Source organism: Pelophylax lessonae (genome assembly GCF_965119305.1).
Source record: "Pelophylax lessonae genome assembly, chromosome: 8".
NCBI lineage: Eukaryota > Metazoa > Chordata > Amphibia > Anura > Ranidae > Pelophylax > Pelophylax lessonae.
The window spans coordinates 163,266,192-163,289,483 of record NC_138775.1 but is presented as its reverse complement, the minus strand read 5'-3'; the positions used below and the strand labels follow the sequence as shown (position 1 = coordinate 163,289,483).

General features: G+C 42.0%; 1 protein-coding gene across 1 annotated transcript in view; it reads right to left on the bottom strand.

Moving 5' to 3' along the window:
• Nucleotides 1-23,292, bottom strand: part of STXBP3 (syntaxin binding protein 3) — a 125,796-nt gene that overhangs the window by 40,534 nt on the left and 61,970 nt on the right. Inside the window, exons 15-16 of the mRNA XM_082266129.1 lie at nt 20,451-20,557; nt 3,826-3,918 (exon numbers count right to left, since the gene is read on the bottom strand). Of these exons, the coding sequence (XP_082122255.1) occupies nt 3,826-3,918; nt 20,451-20,557 (200 nt within the window). The remainder of the gene's footprint in view (nt 1-3,825; nt 3,919-20,450; nt 20,558-23,292) is intronic.

Genomic DNA, 23,292 nt, shown 5'->3' with positions numbered 1-23,292 from the left:
GTGCTGGTAGTCTTTTTCATGTACAGATGTAGCGTTTGTGCAAGAAACTCATTTTAAAGCGGGGGGACTTTTCTACAGAACAGGTTTTTTCCTTTGCGCATAATCATGCTTCTAATCAGGAAGCTAAATTGAATGGTGTCTCCATACAGATTTCTAGTCATATCCCCTGGTCTCTCAGACAAATGCTCGGATACTGGTGGCCAGTATCTATTTTTTAAAGCCCAATCTGGCGGCATTAAAGTGATGTTCGCTACCATATATGCACTGAATGTTCATGAAGATTCTTTTCTCTGTAAAACCCTCTCAAAGCTCTTGGAGTTTGCAGAAGGTAAGTTGATCCTCGGAGGGGACTGTATTGTTCCTCTTGATCCTAGATTGGACACCTCATCTGGCGCTTCCTCAGATCCTCTCACTTCCTCAGATCCTCTCAGCTCCAGGAAACGTATCCTACAAACATTACACAACCTACAATTGGTCAATGCCTGGCGCATCTTGCACGCTGGGGTATGGGATTATACTTTTTCACCTCCCCACCAACTATATTCTCGTATTGACCTTTTCTTGGTCCCCCATCGACTTCCATCTTCCATTCTAGACATTTCTATAAGACAACTTGGGCGGATCATGCTTAGTACAGATGCAGTATGCAGAGAAGGCCTTTGACAGGGTAAACTGGGCTTTCATGTTTGCGGTCCTGAGAAGTATGGGTTTTGGTACACAAATGCTCCAGTGGATCTCTAGTCTGTACTCGGCACCACAGACTTCAGTTAAAGCGAACGGGGTGTTCACGGAGCCGTTCTCTATATCCAACGGTACCCGACAGGATTGTCCCCCATTATCTATGCAATTTGCCTTATCCTTGGAGCCCTTCTTGAACAAAGTGTGGTCCAATCCCAATATATCAGGCCTACAGGTGGGAGAACTCAAAGTCTCAGCTTACGCAGATCTGCTCTTCTCCTTAACCTGCATATTTCTTTACCTAATGTTTTGGAGGAATGTCACCGGTCTGGTGATGTATCTAATCTGAAAATACATTTTTCAGAATCAGAAGCAATGGGAGCTGCTTTACCCTTCCCGTTGCGCTGCACCCTAAACTCAACTTTAAGTGGGCTTCTTCGGCATTAAAATACGTTTAACATCATTAAGATGAGTAGCTTACCAAAGTTTTTATACCTCTTCCAAACATTACCTATTCCCCCCCCCCACCCCCCGACCTTCTTCTGACAAATTAATGCATTTTTCACCAAGTTTATATGGAACAATAATCGTTCCAGACTTTGTAGACGTCTGACGTTGTCTAAATGTTATGGAGGAGTGGCTGTACTGCATGCATTCAATTATTATCAAGCAGCTTACCTCAGAAGAATGATCGACTGGTGTAGACATAGGGAGCTTAAGCTCTGGACGTCCATTGAGCAACAGTGCAATCCCATTCCCCTGCATAGGGCACCAGGTGTTTCACGACCTTGCCGACTTCTAATAAAATTACATCCCGCTATAGGCCCCACACTCCAAGATTGCTCTTTAGCGTGCTGGAGTCACAAGCTTTCCTCCCCCCCCAATTACCACTGTTACCTATCTTGGGAAACCCTAGCTTCCCCCCAGGCACAAAGCCCGGTGCGTTTCGCAGTCTTCTCGAGAAAGGTTGTTTTCAAGTCTCTCATTTTCTGAGTTTAGGTGCTTGGCCCACAGTCTCTACTCTGAGAAATCCGGACTGGTAAGAATTCGCAAGCGCTTCAGCTCCATCATTCTCTTCGAACCTTAGGTCCCCAAGCAGATTTCTGCTGTCAACTAACGATGTTTGAATCTTACTGTGAAGGTGATGACCCTCTTACTCACCCCCTTTCCAGGATTGTATGCATTACTTCTCTCCCCATCGGATAATTTTATCATGCCTGACCTTCGCAAAATGGGAGAGGGTTCTTAATAGAACCTTCACACCAAACCAACAGCTGAACATTATCCATCTTGCTCTGAAGTCATCCATATATACATGCATTCAAGAAATGAATTACAAGCTACTAACGCAGTGGTATTACACTCCATTGGTTCTTTGCAAATACTTTCCCGAGGCTTCAGATCGTTGCTGAAGATGCCGTGAGTAACAGGGGACTATACTCCATATTTTTTGGACTTGTCACAAACTTAAATAGTACTGGTCAGATGTGAAAAAGATTACTCAACAATTTACCAACTTCCCGATACCAGAGGATACTGCCTTCTTCTTGCTCCATTGCACGCAAATTCCTCTTAAATACAAGAAATTAGTTCTACGTCATATGCTTAATGCCACCAAAGTCTGTATTACCTTGTGCTGGAAGAATACTAGCCCTCCCTTCATTGCCATGTGGCTTAAAAAAATTAGGAGCATTAACACTCTGGAGGACCTGGTGCTGACTGGACAAAATAAAAAGAGAATACACTAGAACATGGTCATATTGGAACAGGTTTGTAAACTCTGACGAAGTTAAAGCCCTATCAAAATACCAATCTGGAGATTGAAGTCCTACTGCCCCTGCGTGCTTGTTGTGACACGCAAATTACTCATAACCCTGGCCTCACCCCACTCCCGTCCCCTCTTTTTTTTTTTTTTTTTTCTTTTTTCCCCCCTCAATTTTTCCTGTTTGAGTTCTACCTTTCTAGTGCCTATCGTCCTTTAATATCTTTGCTTTCCTTTAAAACTAGGATATATTTTCCAGTGTACTTTTTCTGATTATACACGACAAGATAGTCTTGCCCTTTTCTTTTATCTTCATTATACGCTTACACAATACTTTGATTTACATTTATTGTAATTGCGTTACAGCATTTATTCTGTATGGTCATTCTCTGTTGAACGTTTTATTCTAGATCAATTAGCGTATATCATTCTAGCAAACGCCGCAGCTTGCCTTTGTAGTCCAATAGTCGTTCCTAATATTTATGTGTGGCACACTGTTTTAGGAGGCTGAACATGGCATATGCTGAAGGTATTGACACCAGATGATTGAGCAATCACACTTCACATCTGTACCAGGATTTCATTAATTAGGCTCAAATTCATATACGGACATCCCATACAGACTGGACCTTACATCTTGAAAGGGGGGAGCTAGGTTTTAGCTTGGGTGGGGGGGTCCCATTGGGAGAGGGTGGACCAGGACACAGGAATGGGGTGATTACTTACCTGTAAACAAAAAAAAAAAAAAAAAAAAGATAATTCCTGCACAGAATATGAAAGGTTTGCAAATGTAGTGTTTGTGCACAAGGCCATTTTAGGATTTACATTTAGAAACTTGAATTAAGTGGTTGAAATTTGAATTGGATCCTAACACATAGACGTTGACAATGTGTCCAATTTTTTTTTTTTTAGCTGCCTCCACCATAATAACCTTCTAAGAATCGACCTGCATGTTGCTGTTGTATACAACTGCTGCTCATGCATATTAAACACCTAATTACACATGCCACATTCATCACGAGTGCTTCCTAAAGTATTTCCATTTTCGTAAACACAACTAATAGCATGCAGATTCTTAGGTGTATTTTGATGTCAACCCCTAAATATGACTGCAAACAAATTCCATACATATACTGTATAAAACTTTTATTCCTCAGGCAAATATTTGTGATGCATACCTAAAAAGCTCCTAAATGCACACCAAATATTATATTATGCTTACCTGCCCCATAAACTCAAAAGGTAAAGCATCCTCAATTTGCATGGTACAGGACCGCATTTTGAGAATAATAAATTACTCAGCCCAAACCAATCATTTGAATCTTTTTCCCACGTTTCTTACCAAGTTATTTGCTTGCCTGACATATCAATGGAATCAGTCTCACCTCTAGAACATCTTTTATGATTGGTGTCCATCTAGACAGCTGGAATGTTTCTTCTCTTGATCGGTCCCTCCTGGCTGGTTTACGAAGTGAGGACTAGAGAAAAAAAAAAAAAAAAAGAAGTTTATAATACAAGAAAAAAAGTGCACTAAACAAAACTTGGTCCCTTACGCAGTAAAGTTTACATACACACTTTATCATAGGTTGCATTAGGGCCACCCATTTTTTTTTTAATACGTTTCCGGACACATAACAATGGGCATAAAAAAAAAATTAAAACCGAACCAACTGCATTTTTGCCAGCACTAGTAATAGTAACACGTTATGATGCAATACAGTACGCTACCACACAGGTTCACAGGGGTATCAACATAGTTACCACAATGCAGTGGTGTAGATAGGTCTTACGAAGATAGTCAGGGCACTGATTATCAGTGCCCTGACTATCTGTGCAGATCTTCCCTGTGAGGAAACGGTTTGGCTCTCCTCACATGCTGTCAGTGTGAGGAGAGGAATGCAGATAACCGGTATTTCCTTGTTTACATGTGTCCAGCTGTGATTGGACACAGCTAATACATGGGAACAGAGCTTTGATGTTGGCTCTTTACCAAGATCTGTAATGCCCCGTCCCAGAATGAAAGGGCCGCCCTGCGTCCGTCAATTCACAATACGGCTGGCAGGAGGTGGTTAAAAGTGCATTTATTTTTCTATTTTTTTTCATTTAGCCCACGGTGTGGTGTGCAAAAACAAAAACACAAAAGTGAATCAAAAAAGTACATATTTGTAAAGTGATTTTTTTTTTCACCCTTTTTTGAAGAGAGGGAGGAAGATTAGAATTGTAGGGTTTCACTGCTGTTCAGGGCTTAAAGAGAATTCCCTTCACTTCCTAACACAATAACCTTTCCAGGAGAGTGAAAAGTTAAGTAAACACTTCAACTGCAACACACACCGAAGTAAAAAACTGATTTCTGTACTCCCCATAAAATAATTTTTAGAGATTTTAGTGAGGGACACTGATTTAATCATAATAATCAACCTAGCAAATTATTGTTCTCTACAGAAAAATTAACATTAGGCACATAAATAAAACTGAAGGCCAGCCCCATGGAGGTTATAAACAGTTCAACGAGAAAAGGGATAGCATAAGGAGATGGAGCTTTGTCCCTCAATGAGGGAAAAAAAAAAAAAGGGAACACAAAGATCCTATTTTCAATATAGCCCATTAAAGGACACGGCTTTGTTAATAAGCAACCCAGGAAGATCCAAAAACAGTAAAAAAAAAAACAAAAAAAAAAAAAAAAAAAAAAAACACACAGGCAAACCTTAAAGCCAAAACTTGGACCTTGTAAAGTTTAGACAAAGTACATGCAGCCTTACAAATCCGACAGCAAGGTCTGAAGACCCTTAAGAGGAAAAAAGAACTGCATCTCCCAACTATCCTAACAAGCACAAAAACCTGTCAAATCCACCTAAGAGAAAGTGGATTTGTAAGCCAAGAAATCCCTTAAGACATTTTGGAAGCGGTGTAAAGGTGAACCCTAATGGCTCCTACCACATCCTGGCAAGGGGAAATGAAAAAAAATCTCCTTGTGTAGAACAAGGGAAGGGAAGAGAAGGGAAGGCAACAATATCCAAATTATAGTGAGAGCAGAAACCACTTTATTTTTTTTTTTTATTTATCCAAAAAGTGTTAAAATAACCTTGTCTTTGTGCAAAATCGAATGTGGATCTCTACAGGATAAGGCTGATAAAAAAAAAAAACTATTCTGGCCAAAGTGATGGCCATAAGAAAGGCTACCTTACAGGAGAGCAATGCTAAAAAATAAGTCCCTAACAGGTTCAAAACGAGGTCTCCCCAACACCGACAATTCTAAATTTAAATTTCAAGGTTGTAAATCAGAACACGTGGAACTCCTTGTCAGGGCAGCCATCAGGGGGGACAGCCCATACACATGTAGGGGGCCGAGCATCCCCAATGGCCCAGCTGTCCTGAGAGGAATGTTGGTGGTAAGGGCCCAGGGGGGCCAAGCCTAAAGCTGTGTAAGGGGCCGCAAGATTTCTGATGGCTGCCCTGCTCCTTGTACATATTAGTACAAAATAATAAATGATTAACAAGGAGATTTTGAAAAAGAATGAAAAGTGCAGACACCTGACCTTTGATGATGTTAAAGGCAAAGGTGTTGTTCAACCCCCAAATGCAGGAAAGAAAACACGGCCCACCGAAAAAGCCCATGGGGAAACCTCCAGAGACTCATGCCAATGAAAACAAATCTTCCAAGTTCGATGATACATCTTGTGGGTAAAAGATTTGTGCTTTTAACATGGTTGGGATTACACAATCTGAAAAGCTCCTGTCCTTTGGAACTCAACAGTCAGCCAGTCAAAGCCAAAGACTGAGAAGCAGGGTATAAGGCGGCTTCTGAAATAAAGGCCACAGAACATCGGTTAACAGATGAACAACATCAGAATACCACACTCTCCAAAGCTAATCTGGAGAGATAAGAATGACTGGAATGCTCTCAACCTCAATCCTTCATTGAGGTAAAAATTTCAGCAGAGGAAATGCATAGATCAAGTGTACAGCGCTACTAGGACATCTGTATCCAGTGTTGGATCCTGCATACTCAAAACAAAACCGTCCAACTACTTTTTGAAACAAGACGGTAGCAAGTTTATGTTCAGAAATTCCCAATGCAGACAAACGTCCCCAGAATACCTCCTGGTCGAGGCGTCTGCTGAGAATCTGAATACCAGTTTACCACCCTGGTAATGTGTACTGCAGAAATTGCTAAAAAATGAAATTCTGCCTAGGACAGGATAGAGTATGCCTCCTTCGCTTTCACAATATTTCTGGTGCTCCCTGATGGCTGATAGCTGTGGCATTGTTTGATAGAACCTAGACTAGACTTCTAGACTAGGGCAAGTCAGAAGGGGGGAATCCAGAAATGTAATGACAGATGAAAAGAACGACAGTGTTCACAACTCTAGGATGATTATCGGTTTGCTTTGATACCTCCCAGGCCAGCAAACCTGAACAGACAAAGGACCCAGAACTCCGCCCCAACCGAGAAAACTGGCGCCCATTGAGACCACTTGTCAAAAGTGAGGGTAAGAATGAACCAGCCCTTCAACAATGCCAGGGACCAAAGCCACCTAGGAAAAAACATCTTGGCTAGAGGATGTAACCAGACCATGTTGTCCTGAGAAACTGGATTTGTCCAATGCCATAAGAATCTTCTGTTGAAATGTTCTGGAGAGAAATTGGGCAACGGGAACAGCTTTAAAAAAGGTGGATACTGTCAATCCTAGGACTTGCATGCAGCAAAAGACCAGCAATGGGATATAAGTTATCAAACCTCAATCTGCAGTTTAACTCCTCCAGGGGCAGAAAGGCTTGAAGAGTATCAAGAAGAGGGCCCAAGTATTCCAAGTCAGTGGTCCTCAACCCTGGCCTACAAGGCTCACTAAAAGGCCAGATTTTAGGTATTACCTTGGGGAGATGCAGACTAGAGTACTGCAATCACTGAGCAGCAAATGATATCACCTGGGATGTATTTCAGTTATCTTGAAAATCTGGCCTGTTAGTGGGCCCTGTAGGCCAGGGTTGAGGACCACTTTTCCAAGTGATGTGACAGTTCAGGATGCAGCCAAATTCCTCAAGGTCTGGTTAATGCATGACACAATGGATTTCAAGGTCAGAGAAGTCTGCTCCTGCAGCAGCAGATATTCCTTTCATTGGCAACCTGGACTACCTCTAAGACAAAGAAGACCCAGAGCTGGTGCAAGAACCCCTGTAAATATATTTGGGAAGGACCACAAACCTATAGTGACTGGTACCCATGGCAAAACAAAGAAATTGCGGATATGTGGAAAGATGGATAAGTGTTAAAACACATTTATATTGCACACTGGAGCCCAGCCACTATACAGAAAGGTGAAGATACGGCTTCAGACTAAACTCCACCAGAATACACCCCTCTCGACATGTTTTGCCCCACCCATTAAGTCGGAAAGAGCTTAGACTGAAGCGGTATCTCCAACTCTCTTTATAGTGGCTGGACCTGGTGTGTGTGGCTTTTCCACAATTTGTCTTTTGGATTTGCTTCTGCTAGCCTGGATGAGATTGTTTGAACACTGTGTTATGATTTTTATAGCATATGTATGTATTAGCATAGCATCGTTATATTTTTGAGATCATGTTCTGTGTTAAAAGCAAAGCCTCCCCTATTGATATGCAAATGTACCAGTTGGGCTGGTCTCAGAGGAAGCCCTTTGCAGGATATGATGCAACAGGAAGTAGGGAGAGGACATTAGGTTTTGAAAAGAAGCATGTGGTCAGACAAAGGAGTTGTGTTTTGGAAGACAGAGGCAAGACATGGCTGCTTGAAGCTGGAGAAGTTTGGAGAAAGTTGTTGGACTGAGCAAAGGACCATGAAGACATTTCATCAACTGAAAGTCTAAGTTGAATAACTGTTGTTTATTTATTGCATCTATGAAGTGTGTTTTGTGCAGTTGTATGTGCGGCTTTTCTGTTTAGTAAAGCACATTGATACACTACAGAAGTCTAAGCTTCCTTGATTTTTACTGCAAGAACCTTTTAAAAAGACACAAGTAAAACAAACACCAGTACCCGTTTTGTGCTTTGGACTGCAGAGGGGAGGCTTTGAGCGGCGCTCTAAGTTCTTTGCATATGGGTCACATTCTTTATATTGATGGAAGCCAAGTGACTTGCGTGATAAAGGAATTTAAGAGAGGATTCCCCTGAATAACTGTCACAGAAGACCCGAATTAACTCTACTCTACATTGCAGAGGCCTAGGTAGCCATATGGCAGAGAACTGAGGTGGAGGACGGCAGCAATACCAGATTCTTGCAAAGGCCTACAAACACCTGCTGAAGATGACATTGTTACGGTTGAACATTCAAGCAGGAGAGGACTTGCCTGAGGGCTTGGATCCTTGAAATTCCAAGAACTTTTGGGTCCCCAGAGAAAGTCAAACTACCCTTGCATGAAGGAGAATAAAGGCCTGCTTGTGAGAGCAAAATTTAATTTTGATGTCTGATGGAATTAATCAGGCAAACATGGTTGCTGCTTGTCCCTAAGGGCTTGGGAAAGGGGTACCCTTTTCCTCCGGAATGCATTTGGTTGTTTAGAGAACAGCTGTAATGGCAATTTCCTAATGAAAGGGAGGCACACATCTTGTTAGATATCTGCTGCTCAGACCAACATCTTAACCAAAGCGCTCTTCAGAACTGGAGGACAAGGTTATGCGGGACAAAACCCAGTTCACGGCCAATGCGCAGGAAAGCCACAGACATCTACATGGCACAAGTTCATACTCAGGAAGTTAGTATAGCGATCTCACCCCGCTGAGCTATTGTGTTCTGATACCGCCAGAACAACCCCCCCCCCCGCTGCCAGAACACTGCCGCTGGCTAAGGGCGCTGATTGGGAGTTGGCTTCGGTCAGACAGACTGACATACACACGGGCTGAATGTACATTCGGCTGTGTGTACTCGGCTTAACTAGGCTTAAATAAGGTGTCCTTCCTGAATTTATGAATCGCAGAGAGAAAATCCGCTTGCTTTGTGCCAAGGAGGGGAAGAGCTTGGCTTCAGATAAGGATTTTCTTGAAGGTCCACCAAAGTGCTAAACTCCAGGAGTACATATTGATCTGAGTGGAGTAACCAGCCTCAGGTTCTTTAGGACAGCAGCAGTGAAGGCTGTGTGACCAATCACTGCAGGTGGCGAAGGGGATTGCAGCCCTGGTGAAGGGGTAAAGGACACTGGTACAAGGTGCTACTGTTTCCCCTGACCTAACCCAGGTGCTGATCTTGTGTCAGTATAGCATAGCTTGGAAATTTTTAGTGGCAATGCTGTGGCTATGCTGCAGGACATAAAGATGTGTGCTATGCTATAGATGCGGTCCTGGAGCCCAGGAAAAGAAAAAATAAATCTAGCACACATGCAGTAAACTTCACCCCTGGGTGTGAGTTCACCAGCACGATCATTGAGACAGAAGGTAGATTAGGGCTGCAAATGGGGTAGGATCACAGGAAAGAAAGAGCTTGGTGGGTGCATGCACTATTTCCCTAACTATTTTTGTGGCATCAAGGCCTGGCTTGACAGAAGTGATAGGAAAATTTGTATTGCAGTTCTAGCTAAAAACAGTGCCTGGCTGCCACAGCAGAAGCCACTTAGAAGAACACACACAGTTTATAAAATCAAATAAAAGTAGGTTGTCACAGCTCTAACATGCTCTATTCTATACAAAATCCAGCTCTTCATTTTTCTGCCCGCGAACTCCCCTCCATGTTAGCCAATGTGTATCCATACACACTATGGCTTTTTTAGGCATATTCTCCTACAGGCAGAAAACCACCCAAACTTGTGTTTTTTGAGAGGAGATAGTGCCCCAAAGAGCTCAAGAAAGTGTGAAAATGTTTGTTTCAGCTTTTTGTTTTGTTTATACAGTGGTAACACTATCTAGAAGGGTTTGTGAAAAAAAAAAAAAAAACAACACGCTTATTTATGCTCAAGAAAGCTCAAAAGGAGCTTTAAGAAGTGCAATAAAAAAGTGCACAAAAAGCACAAGCTTCTTCAAGCTGAAATAAAAGCTCAAATGCTTGAAAAAGCAGCTTTTTTTTTTTAAGTTGCAGTGTGCATGAGCTCCAAGTGAAACTGAGCAGGTTTGGGGTGGAAGGGAAAAAAATTAAATTTTACCACTTGCTGTCTGCCCCATAGCAGTTTTACTGCTACATGGCAGCAGCTGTGCACCGGATCAAGTATATATACACACATGATACGGCTCTTCCAGGTAGAGGACACGCATGCGCACCACCAGCACCTCACTCCCACTGGGATAATACACATACAGACATGAGTCAATCAGCGGGTACCACAGACTGGATGTCGGCCAGCACCCGCTGATAATACGTTACACAGGCAGAATGGCAGTCTGCCTATATCAACAAGACAGATTGTCGTTCTGTTAGTAGGGAAGGCATGGATCCTACAGGGACATGGATCCATACCATTCCCTAGTAAAGGCACCTCCCATACTACACAGAAACACAGTTAAACCTTTGATCCTTAACACAGCTAGCCTTTTGATCACTCCTGATGTTAACCCTTTTCCAGCCAGAGTCATTAGTACAGTGACAGTGTGTATTTTTTTCAGCACTGATCACTGTATGTGTGTCACTGGTCCTCAAAAAGTGGCAAGAGTGTCAATTCGTGTCCGAATGTCCGTCGCAGTATCGCAGTCCCACTATAAGTCGCTATTCGCTGCCATTACTATTAAAAAAACTAAAAAAAAAAAAAATATCCCATAGTTTGTAGACACAAATTTTTGGGTAAACCAATCAATATACGCTTATTGAGATTTTTTACCAAAAATTTGAAGCAGAATACATATTGATTAAATTGATGAAGAAATATGTTTTCTTTTTTTTTTTATTGAATATGTTTTATAGCCGAAAGTAAACAATGATTTTTTTTTTTTCCAAAAGGGTCGGTCTTTTTTGTTTATAGCGCAAAAAAATAAACACAGAGGTGATCAAATACCACCAGAAGACAGCTCTTTTTGTGGGAAAAAGTGTCGCACAACTGCGCAATTGTCAGTTTAAGTAACAGTGCCATATTGCAAAAAATGGCCTGGTCAGGAAGGGGAGGTAAATCTTATGGAGGTCAAATGGTTAAAGCTTGATGGTCTGACAAATGTTTCAAACTATGAGCAGGTTAAATATGCTATGTGCAACCTAGCAATGTTTGCCTTTACCATCTACAGTGAGGGGGAAAAAGTATTTGATTCCCTGCTGATTTTGTAGGTTTGCCCACTGACAAAGAAATGATCAGTCTAGAATTTTAATGGTAGGTTTATTTCAACTGTGAGAGACAGAACAACAAAAATATCCAGAAAAAAAACACAAAAAAAAATAAGTTATACATTGATATGCATTTTAATGAGTAAAATAAGTATTTGATCCCCTATCAATCAGCAAGATTTCTGGATCCCAGATGTCTTCTATACAGGAAACCAGCTGAGATTAGGAGCACTCCTAAAGGGAGTGGTGCTAATCTCAGCTTGTTACCTGTATAAAAGACACCTGTCCACAGAAGCATTCAACCAGATTCTAATCTCTCCACCATGGCCAAGACCAAAGAGCTGTCCAAGGATGTCAGGGACAAGATTGCAGACCTACCCAAGGCTGGAATGGTCTACAAGACCATCACCGAGCAGCTTGGTGAGAGGGTGAAAACAATTGGGGCGAAATGCAAATGGAAGAAACACAAAATAACGGTCAATCTCCTTCAGTCTGGGGCTCAATGAAAGATCTCACCTCGTGGAGTTTCAATGATCATGAAAATGGTGAGGAATAAGCCCAGAACTACATGGGAGAATCTTGTCAATGATCTCAAGACAGCTGGAAACATATTCATCAAGAAAACAATTAGTAACACACCACACCATAAAGGCCTGAAATCCTGTAGCGTCTGCAAGGTCCCCCTGCTCAAGAAAGCACATGTATAGGCCTGTCCGAAGTTTGCTAATGAACATGTGAATGATCAGAGGAAAACTGGGTGAAAGTGTTGTGGTCAGATGAGACCAAAATCAAGCTCTTTGGCATCAACTCAACTTGCCGTGTTTGGTGGAGGAGGAGGAGGAGGAGGAATGCTGCCTATGACCCCAAGAACACCATACCCAATCATCAAACATGGAGGTAGAAACATTATGCTTTGGGGGTGTTTTTTGCTAAGGAGACAGGACAACCTCACTGCATCAAAAAGGGACAATAGAAGGGTGCCATGTACCGTCAAATCTGGGGTGAGAACATCCTTCCCTCAGCCAGGGCATTGAAATGGGTCATGGATGGGTATTCCAGCATGACAATAGGAGTGGCTTAAAGCAGAGTTCCACCCAAAAGTGGAACTTCTGCTTTAGGTGGTTCTAACCCCCTGACATGCCACATTTGGCATGTCATTTTTTTGGGGGGGGGGGGGAGCGGGTACCTAGTTTTGACAGGTACCCGCTCCCACTTCCGCTCGGAGCGCCGCGGCGCCCTGAGCAGAAGTTCTCCTCTCCCCCTCCCTCCCTGCAATCTTCTGGGACATGTCAGAGGTCCCAGAAGATTGCCGGCCAATCACGGCGCGTAGCGCAACTCGCGCATGCGCAGTGCGTACCCGGCTGTGAAGCCGCAAACTAAAAATGGTCCTGGAGTGGCCTAGCCAGTCTCCAGACCTTATTCCCATAGACAATATGTGGAGGGAGCTGAAGGTTCGAGCTAACAAACCTCAGCCTCAAAACCTTCATAACTTGGAGAGGATCTGCAAAGAGTGGGACAAAATCCCTCATGAGATGTGTGCAAACTTGGTGGCCAACCACAAGAAATGTCTGACCTCTGCGGTTGCCAACAACGGTTTCTCCACCAAGTACTAAGTCATGTTTTGCAAAGGGGTCAAATACTTTCACTCATTAAAATGCAAATCAATTTAGAATTTTTTTAAATGCGTTTTTCTGGATATTTTTTTTTTTTGTTCTTCTGTCTCTTACTGTAAAAATAAACCTATAGACTGATCATTTCTTTGTCAGTGGTCAAACGTACAAAATCAGCAGGAGATCAAAAACTTTTTTCCCCTCACTGTATGAGCTTCTGCTTGCTTCGCTCGATCTGCAATAACCAATGTAAATTCAAAATTTTCTGATTGATAGCAAGTTTGGGCTAATGTGGAAAATGACAGTGATTGATTGATGGAAGTCTGCTCTAATACAATCTCATGCTGCGTAAGAGCAATATACAGTGTATGTGGTCTGAATAACACGCTCATAATGTGGAGCATTTGTCAAAACATACCACTTGCAACACAGCAGTACTTACTTCACTATACATGGACTTTCATTTCAGAAACTTCTTGCTCTGCTTGCTTTGATTGACTTGCTTGCAATAATTAATGCGAATTCAGAATTTCCTTATCCATAGCAATTATTTGCTGGATGCTGCATTCTATGCCTTGCAGAATTGCTTAGCAGCTTGCTGCACCTTAGTTAAAAGGACATTGTTTTCATTCCTTGATACAGAGATCACCCGGCCTAGGGGGGGGGGGTTACTTTTTGTATAAATACCAGTATTTTAGCTTGGTTTCTTTAGGCTTGACAGACATGCTTTACTGATTGTTAGGGGGTACAATCCAGATTTTTTTATCCATTGATGGCTGACTTTATGGTCATTCCATCTTTTGGAAGGTGTTGGTTTATTTAATTCCTTAAGTGAAGCTTTCCAAAAAGTATATTTTTAAATATTGTTCTAAATAAACTTTTGCATATACTATACTGCTTGGGTGATAATTATTACCTGCTTTTTACAGTCGGTCCTTTACAGCTGTAGTTTGCCTTATTTCTGGCAGTTGCACCCACACCCACACCACATTATTGGTGAGTGAAGTGGTTTATCCCTCTTTTTGCCCTTGTGGCACTTTCACACTTTATTTGGTAGGGTGGAAGGGGTTATAGCATGAAAGGGGCTGCTTTTTTTGTTTAGTTAAGTTAGCAGATACTGTAGTAGCTGCTGACTTTAATAAAAAAGAACACTTGCCTGTCCAGGGATCTAGCGCCATCCTCACCCAGGCTGATTCTTTGCCGTTTGGGTCCCTGCCGCCGGCATGTTTACTTTGGGAAGCCAGCTGTGACTCCGTGCAGCTTCAAAGCCAGCTTCCCACTAGGTTGCACTTTGTGAATAATCTTGCAACCTCCTAGGACCTATGATGTGCCTGGGAGGCTGCAGGAAAAGGATGGAGGGGGGCTGAACATCCACTTGAATCGCCTAGGTGATCCAAGCTGGACTTGGGAATCTATCAAAACTAGGTACCCATCCCCCTCCCCCCCATAAAAGTGTTCAAAAAAAGAGGAGGGGAGGCAGCAGAAAAGCGGAACTTCCCCTTTTGCGTGAAGCTTCGCTTTAATGCTCCTTGTCCTAGTAAGCTCCTTCATAAACCTCATCTTCATGCATACCAGAAGTTTGTAAACCTACTTTGGGATGATTCCCACATATTTAGATTCTTGAATTCTGTGATACATATTTACTATGTCCTGTTGATAGGAACTGCTGTGTCACAGAATTCACAGAGCCCCCCCCATTCACAGAGCCCCCCATTCTGAACTACAGAAGTGCTAAGAGGAGATGTTTTGGGCGGCGGAGTAAGTACAGGACTCACTGCTAGCAGTCATCAAGGTACCATGGGATATATAGTCTTTGACTAGTCAAACATAACTATGGTTTGTACTTTGTATTGCTATTACATTGCTGATATTGGGAAATGACAGTGCATGCCATGACTATAGATTTCTCTAAATCCTTGGGTTTATAGCCTTGGCATCCAAATTAAGTTTAACTGTCCAGGTATGGAAACAACCAAAACTAAGAATTACTGCAGACATAATATGAAAAAGTCCCCATCGCTTCCTTAAAATGTTAATTAAGCTTTATAGAAAAAATTTGAAGTTTATCAATGGACTCCCCTCCCCATCACCCAAGTCACTGATGTACTTACCATTGGGGATGCTGAACAGTCAGCACCCTCCTAGACCAGATGAAATTTTGGCTTGTCATTGCAGTCACAGTGAATCAATCTGCTCCATCCTGGAAGTTCCGACAGCTCAGCTACCCCAAAGGCAAGTTCAACAGGGACCAGGGGGGGGGGTGGGAAGTGTGTCTGGTGTTCATTTACCTTTACATTTTTTTTTCTGTAAAGGTGAACTAACCCTTTACATTTCAGTATTCTAAACCACATGAAGCACTACACTTGCCTGTGTTGAAGAAAACACTACTTTACATTTTTACAGTGACCAATAACATGACCAAATTTGGTCATGTGCCCTTTGTTAAAATTGGAGGACCAGTGTGAAGATTTGTATATTCTTGTATGGCCCAACACCCAGGCTTTTTCCCGCAATATTGTCCACCATGAAATACCAATAATGAAGCATTTCTCCAGAACAAGTAGGTATTTCAAGGATTAGAACATTTAAATTTAAGGGGTGAGAATAAATTTGTGAACCAATTGCTGTGAGCACAGGACTGAGTGCTTTCAGAAATGACAGCTCTGGCACCCAATAAGGCAAGTATAGCATTCCAGGGGATAGGTTAAGGTTAGGATAGGACATTTTTGGGTAAAGAAAGTAGTGGGCTAGGTTTTAGTCCCCATGCACACAGGGCATTAGAAAAATTGAGCTGCAAAGCCACTACCAATGCCAGGAAAAAACAGCTGTAAAAACACGATATTAGTAGCTTTTTGCATTGGCGTTAATGCACGTTTAGCCACATTAGCATTTAGCAGTATTTCTCTGCCTCTAAATCAATGGCTCCTTACGGGAGCAGTATTTACTGATCTGACTTTCAGCCCATTGATTTGAATAGAAGACGCATCCAAGTCGGATCCTGATATCTGACTTGTGGTGTGACGTGTGCTTTGAGGGTCTTAAAAGGGAACCCCACGCTAAAACAAAAACAGCATGGGGTCCCCCTAAAACCCATACCAGACTCTTATCTGAGCATGCAGCCTGGCAGGTCAGAAAAAAGGGGGGGGGGGCGAACAAACCCCCTCTGACCATACCAGGCCACAAACCCTCAACATAGGGGGTGGGTGCTTTGGGGCAGGGGCTCTGCGCCCCCCACCCAAAAGCACCTTGTCCCCAGGTTGATGGGGACAATGGCCTCTTCTTGAAAACCCTGGGCAGTGGTTGTGGGGGTCTGTTGTCTGTGTGTCCTATTTACACTGCAACAAAGCTGGGGGCTGTGCTTCAGTGAGCTGCTATACAATGCAGACATGCTGCATTTTATCATAGTGTGCTGTAAGGAATGGCATGTCACTATACAGCAGCACAGTGCATCCCACTGCTGTACAGTGACGTGAAGTACAATTTTGTACTCGTCAAAGTTCAGTGCCTTTTAAAAAAAAAAAAAGCGCTGTGTGAAGAGCTGAATAATGCACTGCACCGCCCCCTACTGCGGTCGGAAGAGACAACTGCCGGGGAGGTAATGCGTTGCCGTTTACTTTCTGGCAGCTGCCAAGCGTGAAAGCAGGACAAACATTAAGCCATTTTCCTTCCTGCAACCCTGGAATTGAATTGATCATATTTGCAAATTTTAAATTGTGCCTTTTTGCTAAATGGGAGGTACCAAAAAGAAAAAAAGAAGAACAAACAACTTACTCTAAAAACCTAGAGGTTGGACTCACACCTACAGTAAGTTTTGTGATAACGCCCAATCCACAGTGCTGTGTGTGCGAGTGTGTGTGTGTGCGCGGCATTACATAACAATAAAATGATGTAGGCATACATTTTTTTGTTAATGCAGTTTGCCACATGTGTGGCAGTGTCACACACTGCCCTGAACATAGAGTTTAAAGTCGACTGTGTTAATGAGGGAATCCCTCCCACTGAGCTATTGTGTTCTCCTGCAGGGGAGTGCTGTCCTCACCAGGAGAGCACAGCGATTATTGCTAGCAGCTATAGCCGCTGGCAATAACTGCATGTAAAAATCCAGTATGCTGGTTGTACCCAAGTTGATCAATGGATCAACTTGGGTACAATCAGCCTACCCATAGATTTGTATTATTATTATTATACAGGATTTATATGGCACCAACAGTTTGCGCAGTGCTTTACAACATGAGGGCAGACAACACAGTTACAATACAATTCAATACATGGGATGGTTTGAATCTCTGAATCTCGGCTGGTCCCTGCTGAACCGGCCGAGATTCAAATAGTCTTTGGCCGGCTTAAGGATTGTATTTTTTAAAAAGTGTATGGAGGAATCCCCCACCCGCCAGGACATTGAATTCAGACAGTGGCACATGCCGCTGTCAGGATACATCGATCAGTGGCTGCAGACAATCGGGATGGAGAAAATTTTTCCAACATGTCTCTTCGATAGAAGTTGATTTAATAATCGAAATTCGGCTGGCCCCTGCTGAACAGGTCCAATTTCAATCCATGAATGGAAAAGCTTTAGGGTGCTGGTGCACAAACACACATAACATGCATTACCACTAATAGGTTCAGGCATGTTCAGACAAGAGTCCGAACCCAACTGAGCTATCCCGCCAGGAAGTGGTCACTACGGAGAGCCAAGTCAATCATAAGCGGTGGAGTTTTTCCCTTCTCTGCAGTGGCACGTTTACCTGCAGCTGAGGGGCGGGGAATGCCTTGGCCACTTATGATTGATACCTGGCAAGATAGAAATAAAAAAACGTTTTGGAGCTATTATTTTTTTACAGCATAGTCCAGGGGACTTTGGAGAATATTCAGAGTCTAGAAAAACCCCAGGTGTTTCACTTTAGACTTTGAGACAGAGATTGAGGACAGGGAGTCCTCAGTCTCCCCCTGCCCCAAAGGTGAGAACAATCACTTTTTGAACAAATAGATTCAAACAGTGGCTTGTCACCTGCAGATAACAGCTATTATTCTATATACAAAGTCCAAGGAATGCTTCTGGTATAATTTTATGATCCAAACAAATAAATCCTCAATGTAGGATCCCCTGGATTGTATTGTATTGTATATTGGTGCACATTGGTTATATTAAACTATAAGTGCTGTTCCTCCTACACTGAGGATTTGTTTGTAGCTTGAGACATTATGTCTTGTGACAGCAGCTTTATTTTATGTTCATTTACGCTATACATATATTTAGTTGCTTATAATATTTATTAAGCACAGGTGGGTGTATATTGTATAGGCTCATGGTCGATAATGTGAACATGAGTTTACTGCAGAAGAGAGAATGCAGAAGATGAAAGGGATACTGAGCTGGCCAACTGGAAGCAGTTCTGTGCTATCATTATCTCTTACATTGATGGCAGCAAAAGGGTTAAATGCCAAGGCTAAAGGCCACAAAATAAAGTGACTTTATGAACATATTTTACTTAAGATCTGCATTAAATCATCCACCACCAGGAAGTCATAGTTTTTATAGTCTGGTGTATAGGGTGTTCCATCTGTGAGCCTTCATGTGTTACTCAACACCAGTAAATGCAGCTCTGCATTATGGGGGTAAAAATTAGTAAACAGATGTAGCCTGGTTATCGGATTCATCTAAATCTGTTCAGGGTTGTTCTGCGTCATTATTAAAGCTTCTGCAAAGGAATGATATATTGGATTGTGGGAAATATAGTCCCGAAGAGTACATAGTATAAAGCTTTCAAGAATTAGGTTTTTCATTCTACAGGATTTAAATAATCTGTCACTAGTTACACATAAAAGTGTTTAGAGGCAAAGGTAGGGATATAAAATTTGAGTATGTGAAAAACCTAGATGGGCTTTGAGGAAATACTGTTGGGAATTTTTCCACGTTGATTTCAAATCTGATGGGAGCTGGTGGGGAGAAGAACCCTTGGATTCTGCAAGTGGGGGGGCCGTGCACACTAAGAATGCTTTATATTACACCCTAAATATGGGTGTAAGATGATACATACTAAGAAAGGTGGAGTTAAATTTGATCCTTTGATTATGCATCCAATGTATAGTTTAGCATTAAAAAATGTACACCTAAAAGCCAAAAATGGAACTTAAATGATAAAAGGACGTTGCATTATGGGTGTGTAAAAAAAATTAAACTGGTTACCTAAAATAGAAGTCTCCTTAATTGGTTTGAGAGAATGGAGTACCGGTAAGTGCAACAGGTTACCCCATATTTTTAGTCCTTCGTAGCTCACTTCCTACTGCCAAGTGTGGGACCATCTCCTGGAAACTTTACTTCATCCAGGCAGAGTGCACAGTGCAGGAAAACAGACTTGGGAAACAGGGGCACACTCATCTCACACATTTGAGTGGAATGCTCCATCATTTCCCATTTGCATAGGAGGAACAGATTGTTCACTGTAATATGGCATTTCTCTGTTCACAGAACCTTGTGCATGCCTACATGCTCTAATCAGTCTACAGGCAGTTGATCTGTGTGTACACACCATGAATAACAACTGGTAACTGTAAAGGTGATTGTAGCATACAGTATCATTAAAGCAGTGTGGTTTTTAACTAACCTGAGTCCCCAGCACAGACAGTCTTAAAGAAATAAAGAAAAGATAAGATTAGAAAGGTTAGAAATAAGGGGTTATAAATAAGGGCAAGAAAGCGCAAAACAAAATAAAAAATAAAAATGATGATGAGTAACCGATTTTTTTTTGACAATACATGTATGCTTCTGCCCTGCAGCTCATTGTAAGTCTGCGAATATCTCGGATGAATTAGGAGCAGACAGTTACAACAGGATAAAACATGCAGACTGTTGCCTTGTTGGGTTCAGGTGTCACAGAATTAAGACAGCTCTCACAGACAAATTACACTTTACAATCACTTACATTAACATGCATGATCATACCAGCTAAGCATTCATATTAGGCAATAGTGACTGGCTGGAAAAATATGAACTAGGAGATGGAAGCTTCCCATGAAATCAGCTGCACTTGGTTACAAAATGCCCATAGACCCGTTAAATTAATTTTTGATCGCACCATTATTCACTAGATCTGGCAATGATCCTTTTTACTATTCCTGGGCATCTTTAGTGAAAAAGCCTACAGGATACAGATCTCCTAAATAAGCTGCCTGTATAGTGGTCATTCCTTACCTTTTGGACAACTGGAACACCAATATATTTCCAGTTTTTCAACACATCGCCATCGCTCTCTATCTTAGCATGTTGTATAAGTCGGTCTAAGTTCTCCTGCGTTGTCCCTTTAGAAAAAAAAACAACAACAAAAGAAAAAGGTTTAACAAAAAGCATACTATAATATACAATAATTAGACCACCTATTGGCCAACCTAAAACCACTATGATGATCAGAATACAGCAGAAACCGCAAAACATCCAAGAAAGGGAAGGCCAACAGTACAATAGTTCAGCAGGTATAAAAGTTTTATATTTTCTTAATTAACATCCTTGGGGTCACAAAGCAGAAAGAGAGCATTTCAGCCCCGATCCTCCTTCTTCGGTCCCCTGACAGTGCTCCAGGCTCCTCCCTATTTCAGAGTCCCCCCCCCTCCCCCAGCCTAGCTGTCTGTGTATTGACACAGACAAGGGGACTAAGCCCTGCCCCAGCTACCTCCTCCCTGGCTTTGACTGACAGCAGCAGCAGGAGGCATTGGCTTCCACAGCTGTGTCAGAGCCAATGAGGAGGGAAGAGAGCCTCTACTCTCATGCACATCAGTGGACTGAGATTGGGCAAGTATAATGGGGGGGCTGAGGGAAATTACCTCAGGTTTACCTTGATGCATAGAATGCATTAAAGGTAAAAAAAAAAAAAAAAAAAAAAAACCTTCTGCCTTTAGAACCACTTTACCATCAAAGTAAAAAGACAAAACACTGCTCAAATACTTCCTGTGGTAATGCATAAAATAAAGCCGCAGAAGTCTACCAGATATTTAAAAGGGAAAGCTAATTTTTTTTTTATAGGTTTGGATAGACTGGGGAAGGGTTAGACATTCTGTCAAGTTTTCCTTTACGGTTGGGTCTCTTTATTGGGGGGGGGGGGGGGGTTCACCCCTCCAAATTGTGCCAGTAACCACTGTAACCAAAAAAGAAAGTGAAAATCCCATCCGCAGAAAAAGTAGTAGGGGAAAATGTTCAAATGGAGACACTTGTCCCAGGGATAAGTCCAAGAAAACGATTTCCCCCACTGCAGTAGATTTAATCTAATTTCCTGTGTGTGTGTGTGTGTCTCTGGGACATGAATGCTGAGAAAGTTCCCCAAGCTACAGAAATAGAAAAAAAAAAAATAATTTTCCTTATTCTATCTGAATGGCAAATGGCTCCTGCTGCTGTCTGAGCCAATGAGGAGGCAGAGAGGCGGGAAAGCCTCGACTCTCGTGCACATCGCTGGATCGAGATGGGGCTCAGGTACGTATTAAAGGGAGTCTGACGGGGGGTTGCACACAAGAAGGTTTTTTACCTTCTTGCATAAAATGCATGAAGATTAAAAAAAACCTTCAGCCTTTAGAAAAAGGAAGGAAAAAGGAAAGAGTTTCTCTTTCCTCTTGTGGTACCCAAAAAAAAAATCAATCAATCAATTGCACAGCAACGTGACAAATATGCCAAGTATCTTAACGTGCTCTTATGCATACAGTGCAACCTTTTCATTTGATTATGGTGGTAATATACCAACTAATGATTAATGCCTTAAATAAATTATGTTACACTTATGGGGGTTGATTTATTAATGGAGGAATGGCTGTTTGCTTTGCAAATTGGTTTCTGGTAACCTTCTAGTCCTGTTTTCCTTTTTTTTTTTTAGAAATTAAATAATTTTTTGAAGCAATCATTGCCGTAAATTGGTATATGCCGGTCGTGCGCCTGCCGCTAGGGGCGAGCTCCCGCTCCCACTCAGGAGCGGGGACTCCAATGCACGGCGGCAGGCGGCTCCGATTGGCACCTGCCACCCGCGATCGTCCTCCCAGAGAGAAGAACGGTCAGCTGTTGTAAACACAGCTGATCGTTCTTCTCCCTGGAATGATCACAGAGCTCCTGCGATCCTTCTATATAGGATCACAGATCTCTGATCATTTCACAAGCCCAACCCCCATCTAGTTAGAAACACGCCCCTAGGTACACATTTAACTCCTTGATCGCCCCTGGGTTAACCCCTTCCCTGCCAATGCCATTATTACAGTAACAGTGCATATTTTTTGCACGGATTACTGTAGTAATGTCACTGGTTCCCACAAAAGTGTCAAAAAAATGTCAGTTAGGGGTCCGATCTGTCTGCTGCAATGTCACAGTCTCGCTAATAATTGCAGATCACCGCCATTACTTATAAAAAAAAAAAAGAAATCTTTCCCGTAGTTAGTAGACGCAATAACTTTTGCGCAAACCAATCAAAATACGCTTATTGCAATATTTTTTAACCAGAAGTAGCAGACAACAAATTGGCCTGAAATGTTAAAAAAAATTGAATTTTTAAATTTTTTGGGGAATGTTATATAGCAGAATGTGAAAAATAATTTTTTCTTCCAGAATTGTCGCTCTATTTTTGTTTAAAGCGCAAAAAAAAAAAAAAAAAAAAAAAAAAAAAAAAAAAAAAAAATCGCAGAGGTGATCAAATACCACCAAAAAAAAGCTCTATTTGTGGGGAAAAAAAAGGACATCAATTTTTGTTTGGGTACAGCGTTGCACGACCGTGCAATTGCCGTTAAATTAACGCAATGACAAATTGCAAAAAATGGCCTGGTCATTAAGGGGGCAAATCCTTCCGGTCCAGAAGTGGTTAAACAAAGCCATTTAAAACACCCTATACTGTTATTAATTTGTGATACCAATGGTATAGACCCCAAAGGGGACATGGAGCCATGAAGTTTACAGTTTGCTGGTGAGAACAGAGTATTGACCTCACATCTTTACCACCTAGCCTCTGAGGAGTTACTAATAGAAAATTGTATTAAGCATCCTTTGTATACATTGTCTATGTGAACAGCCT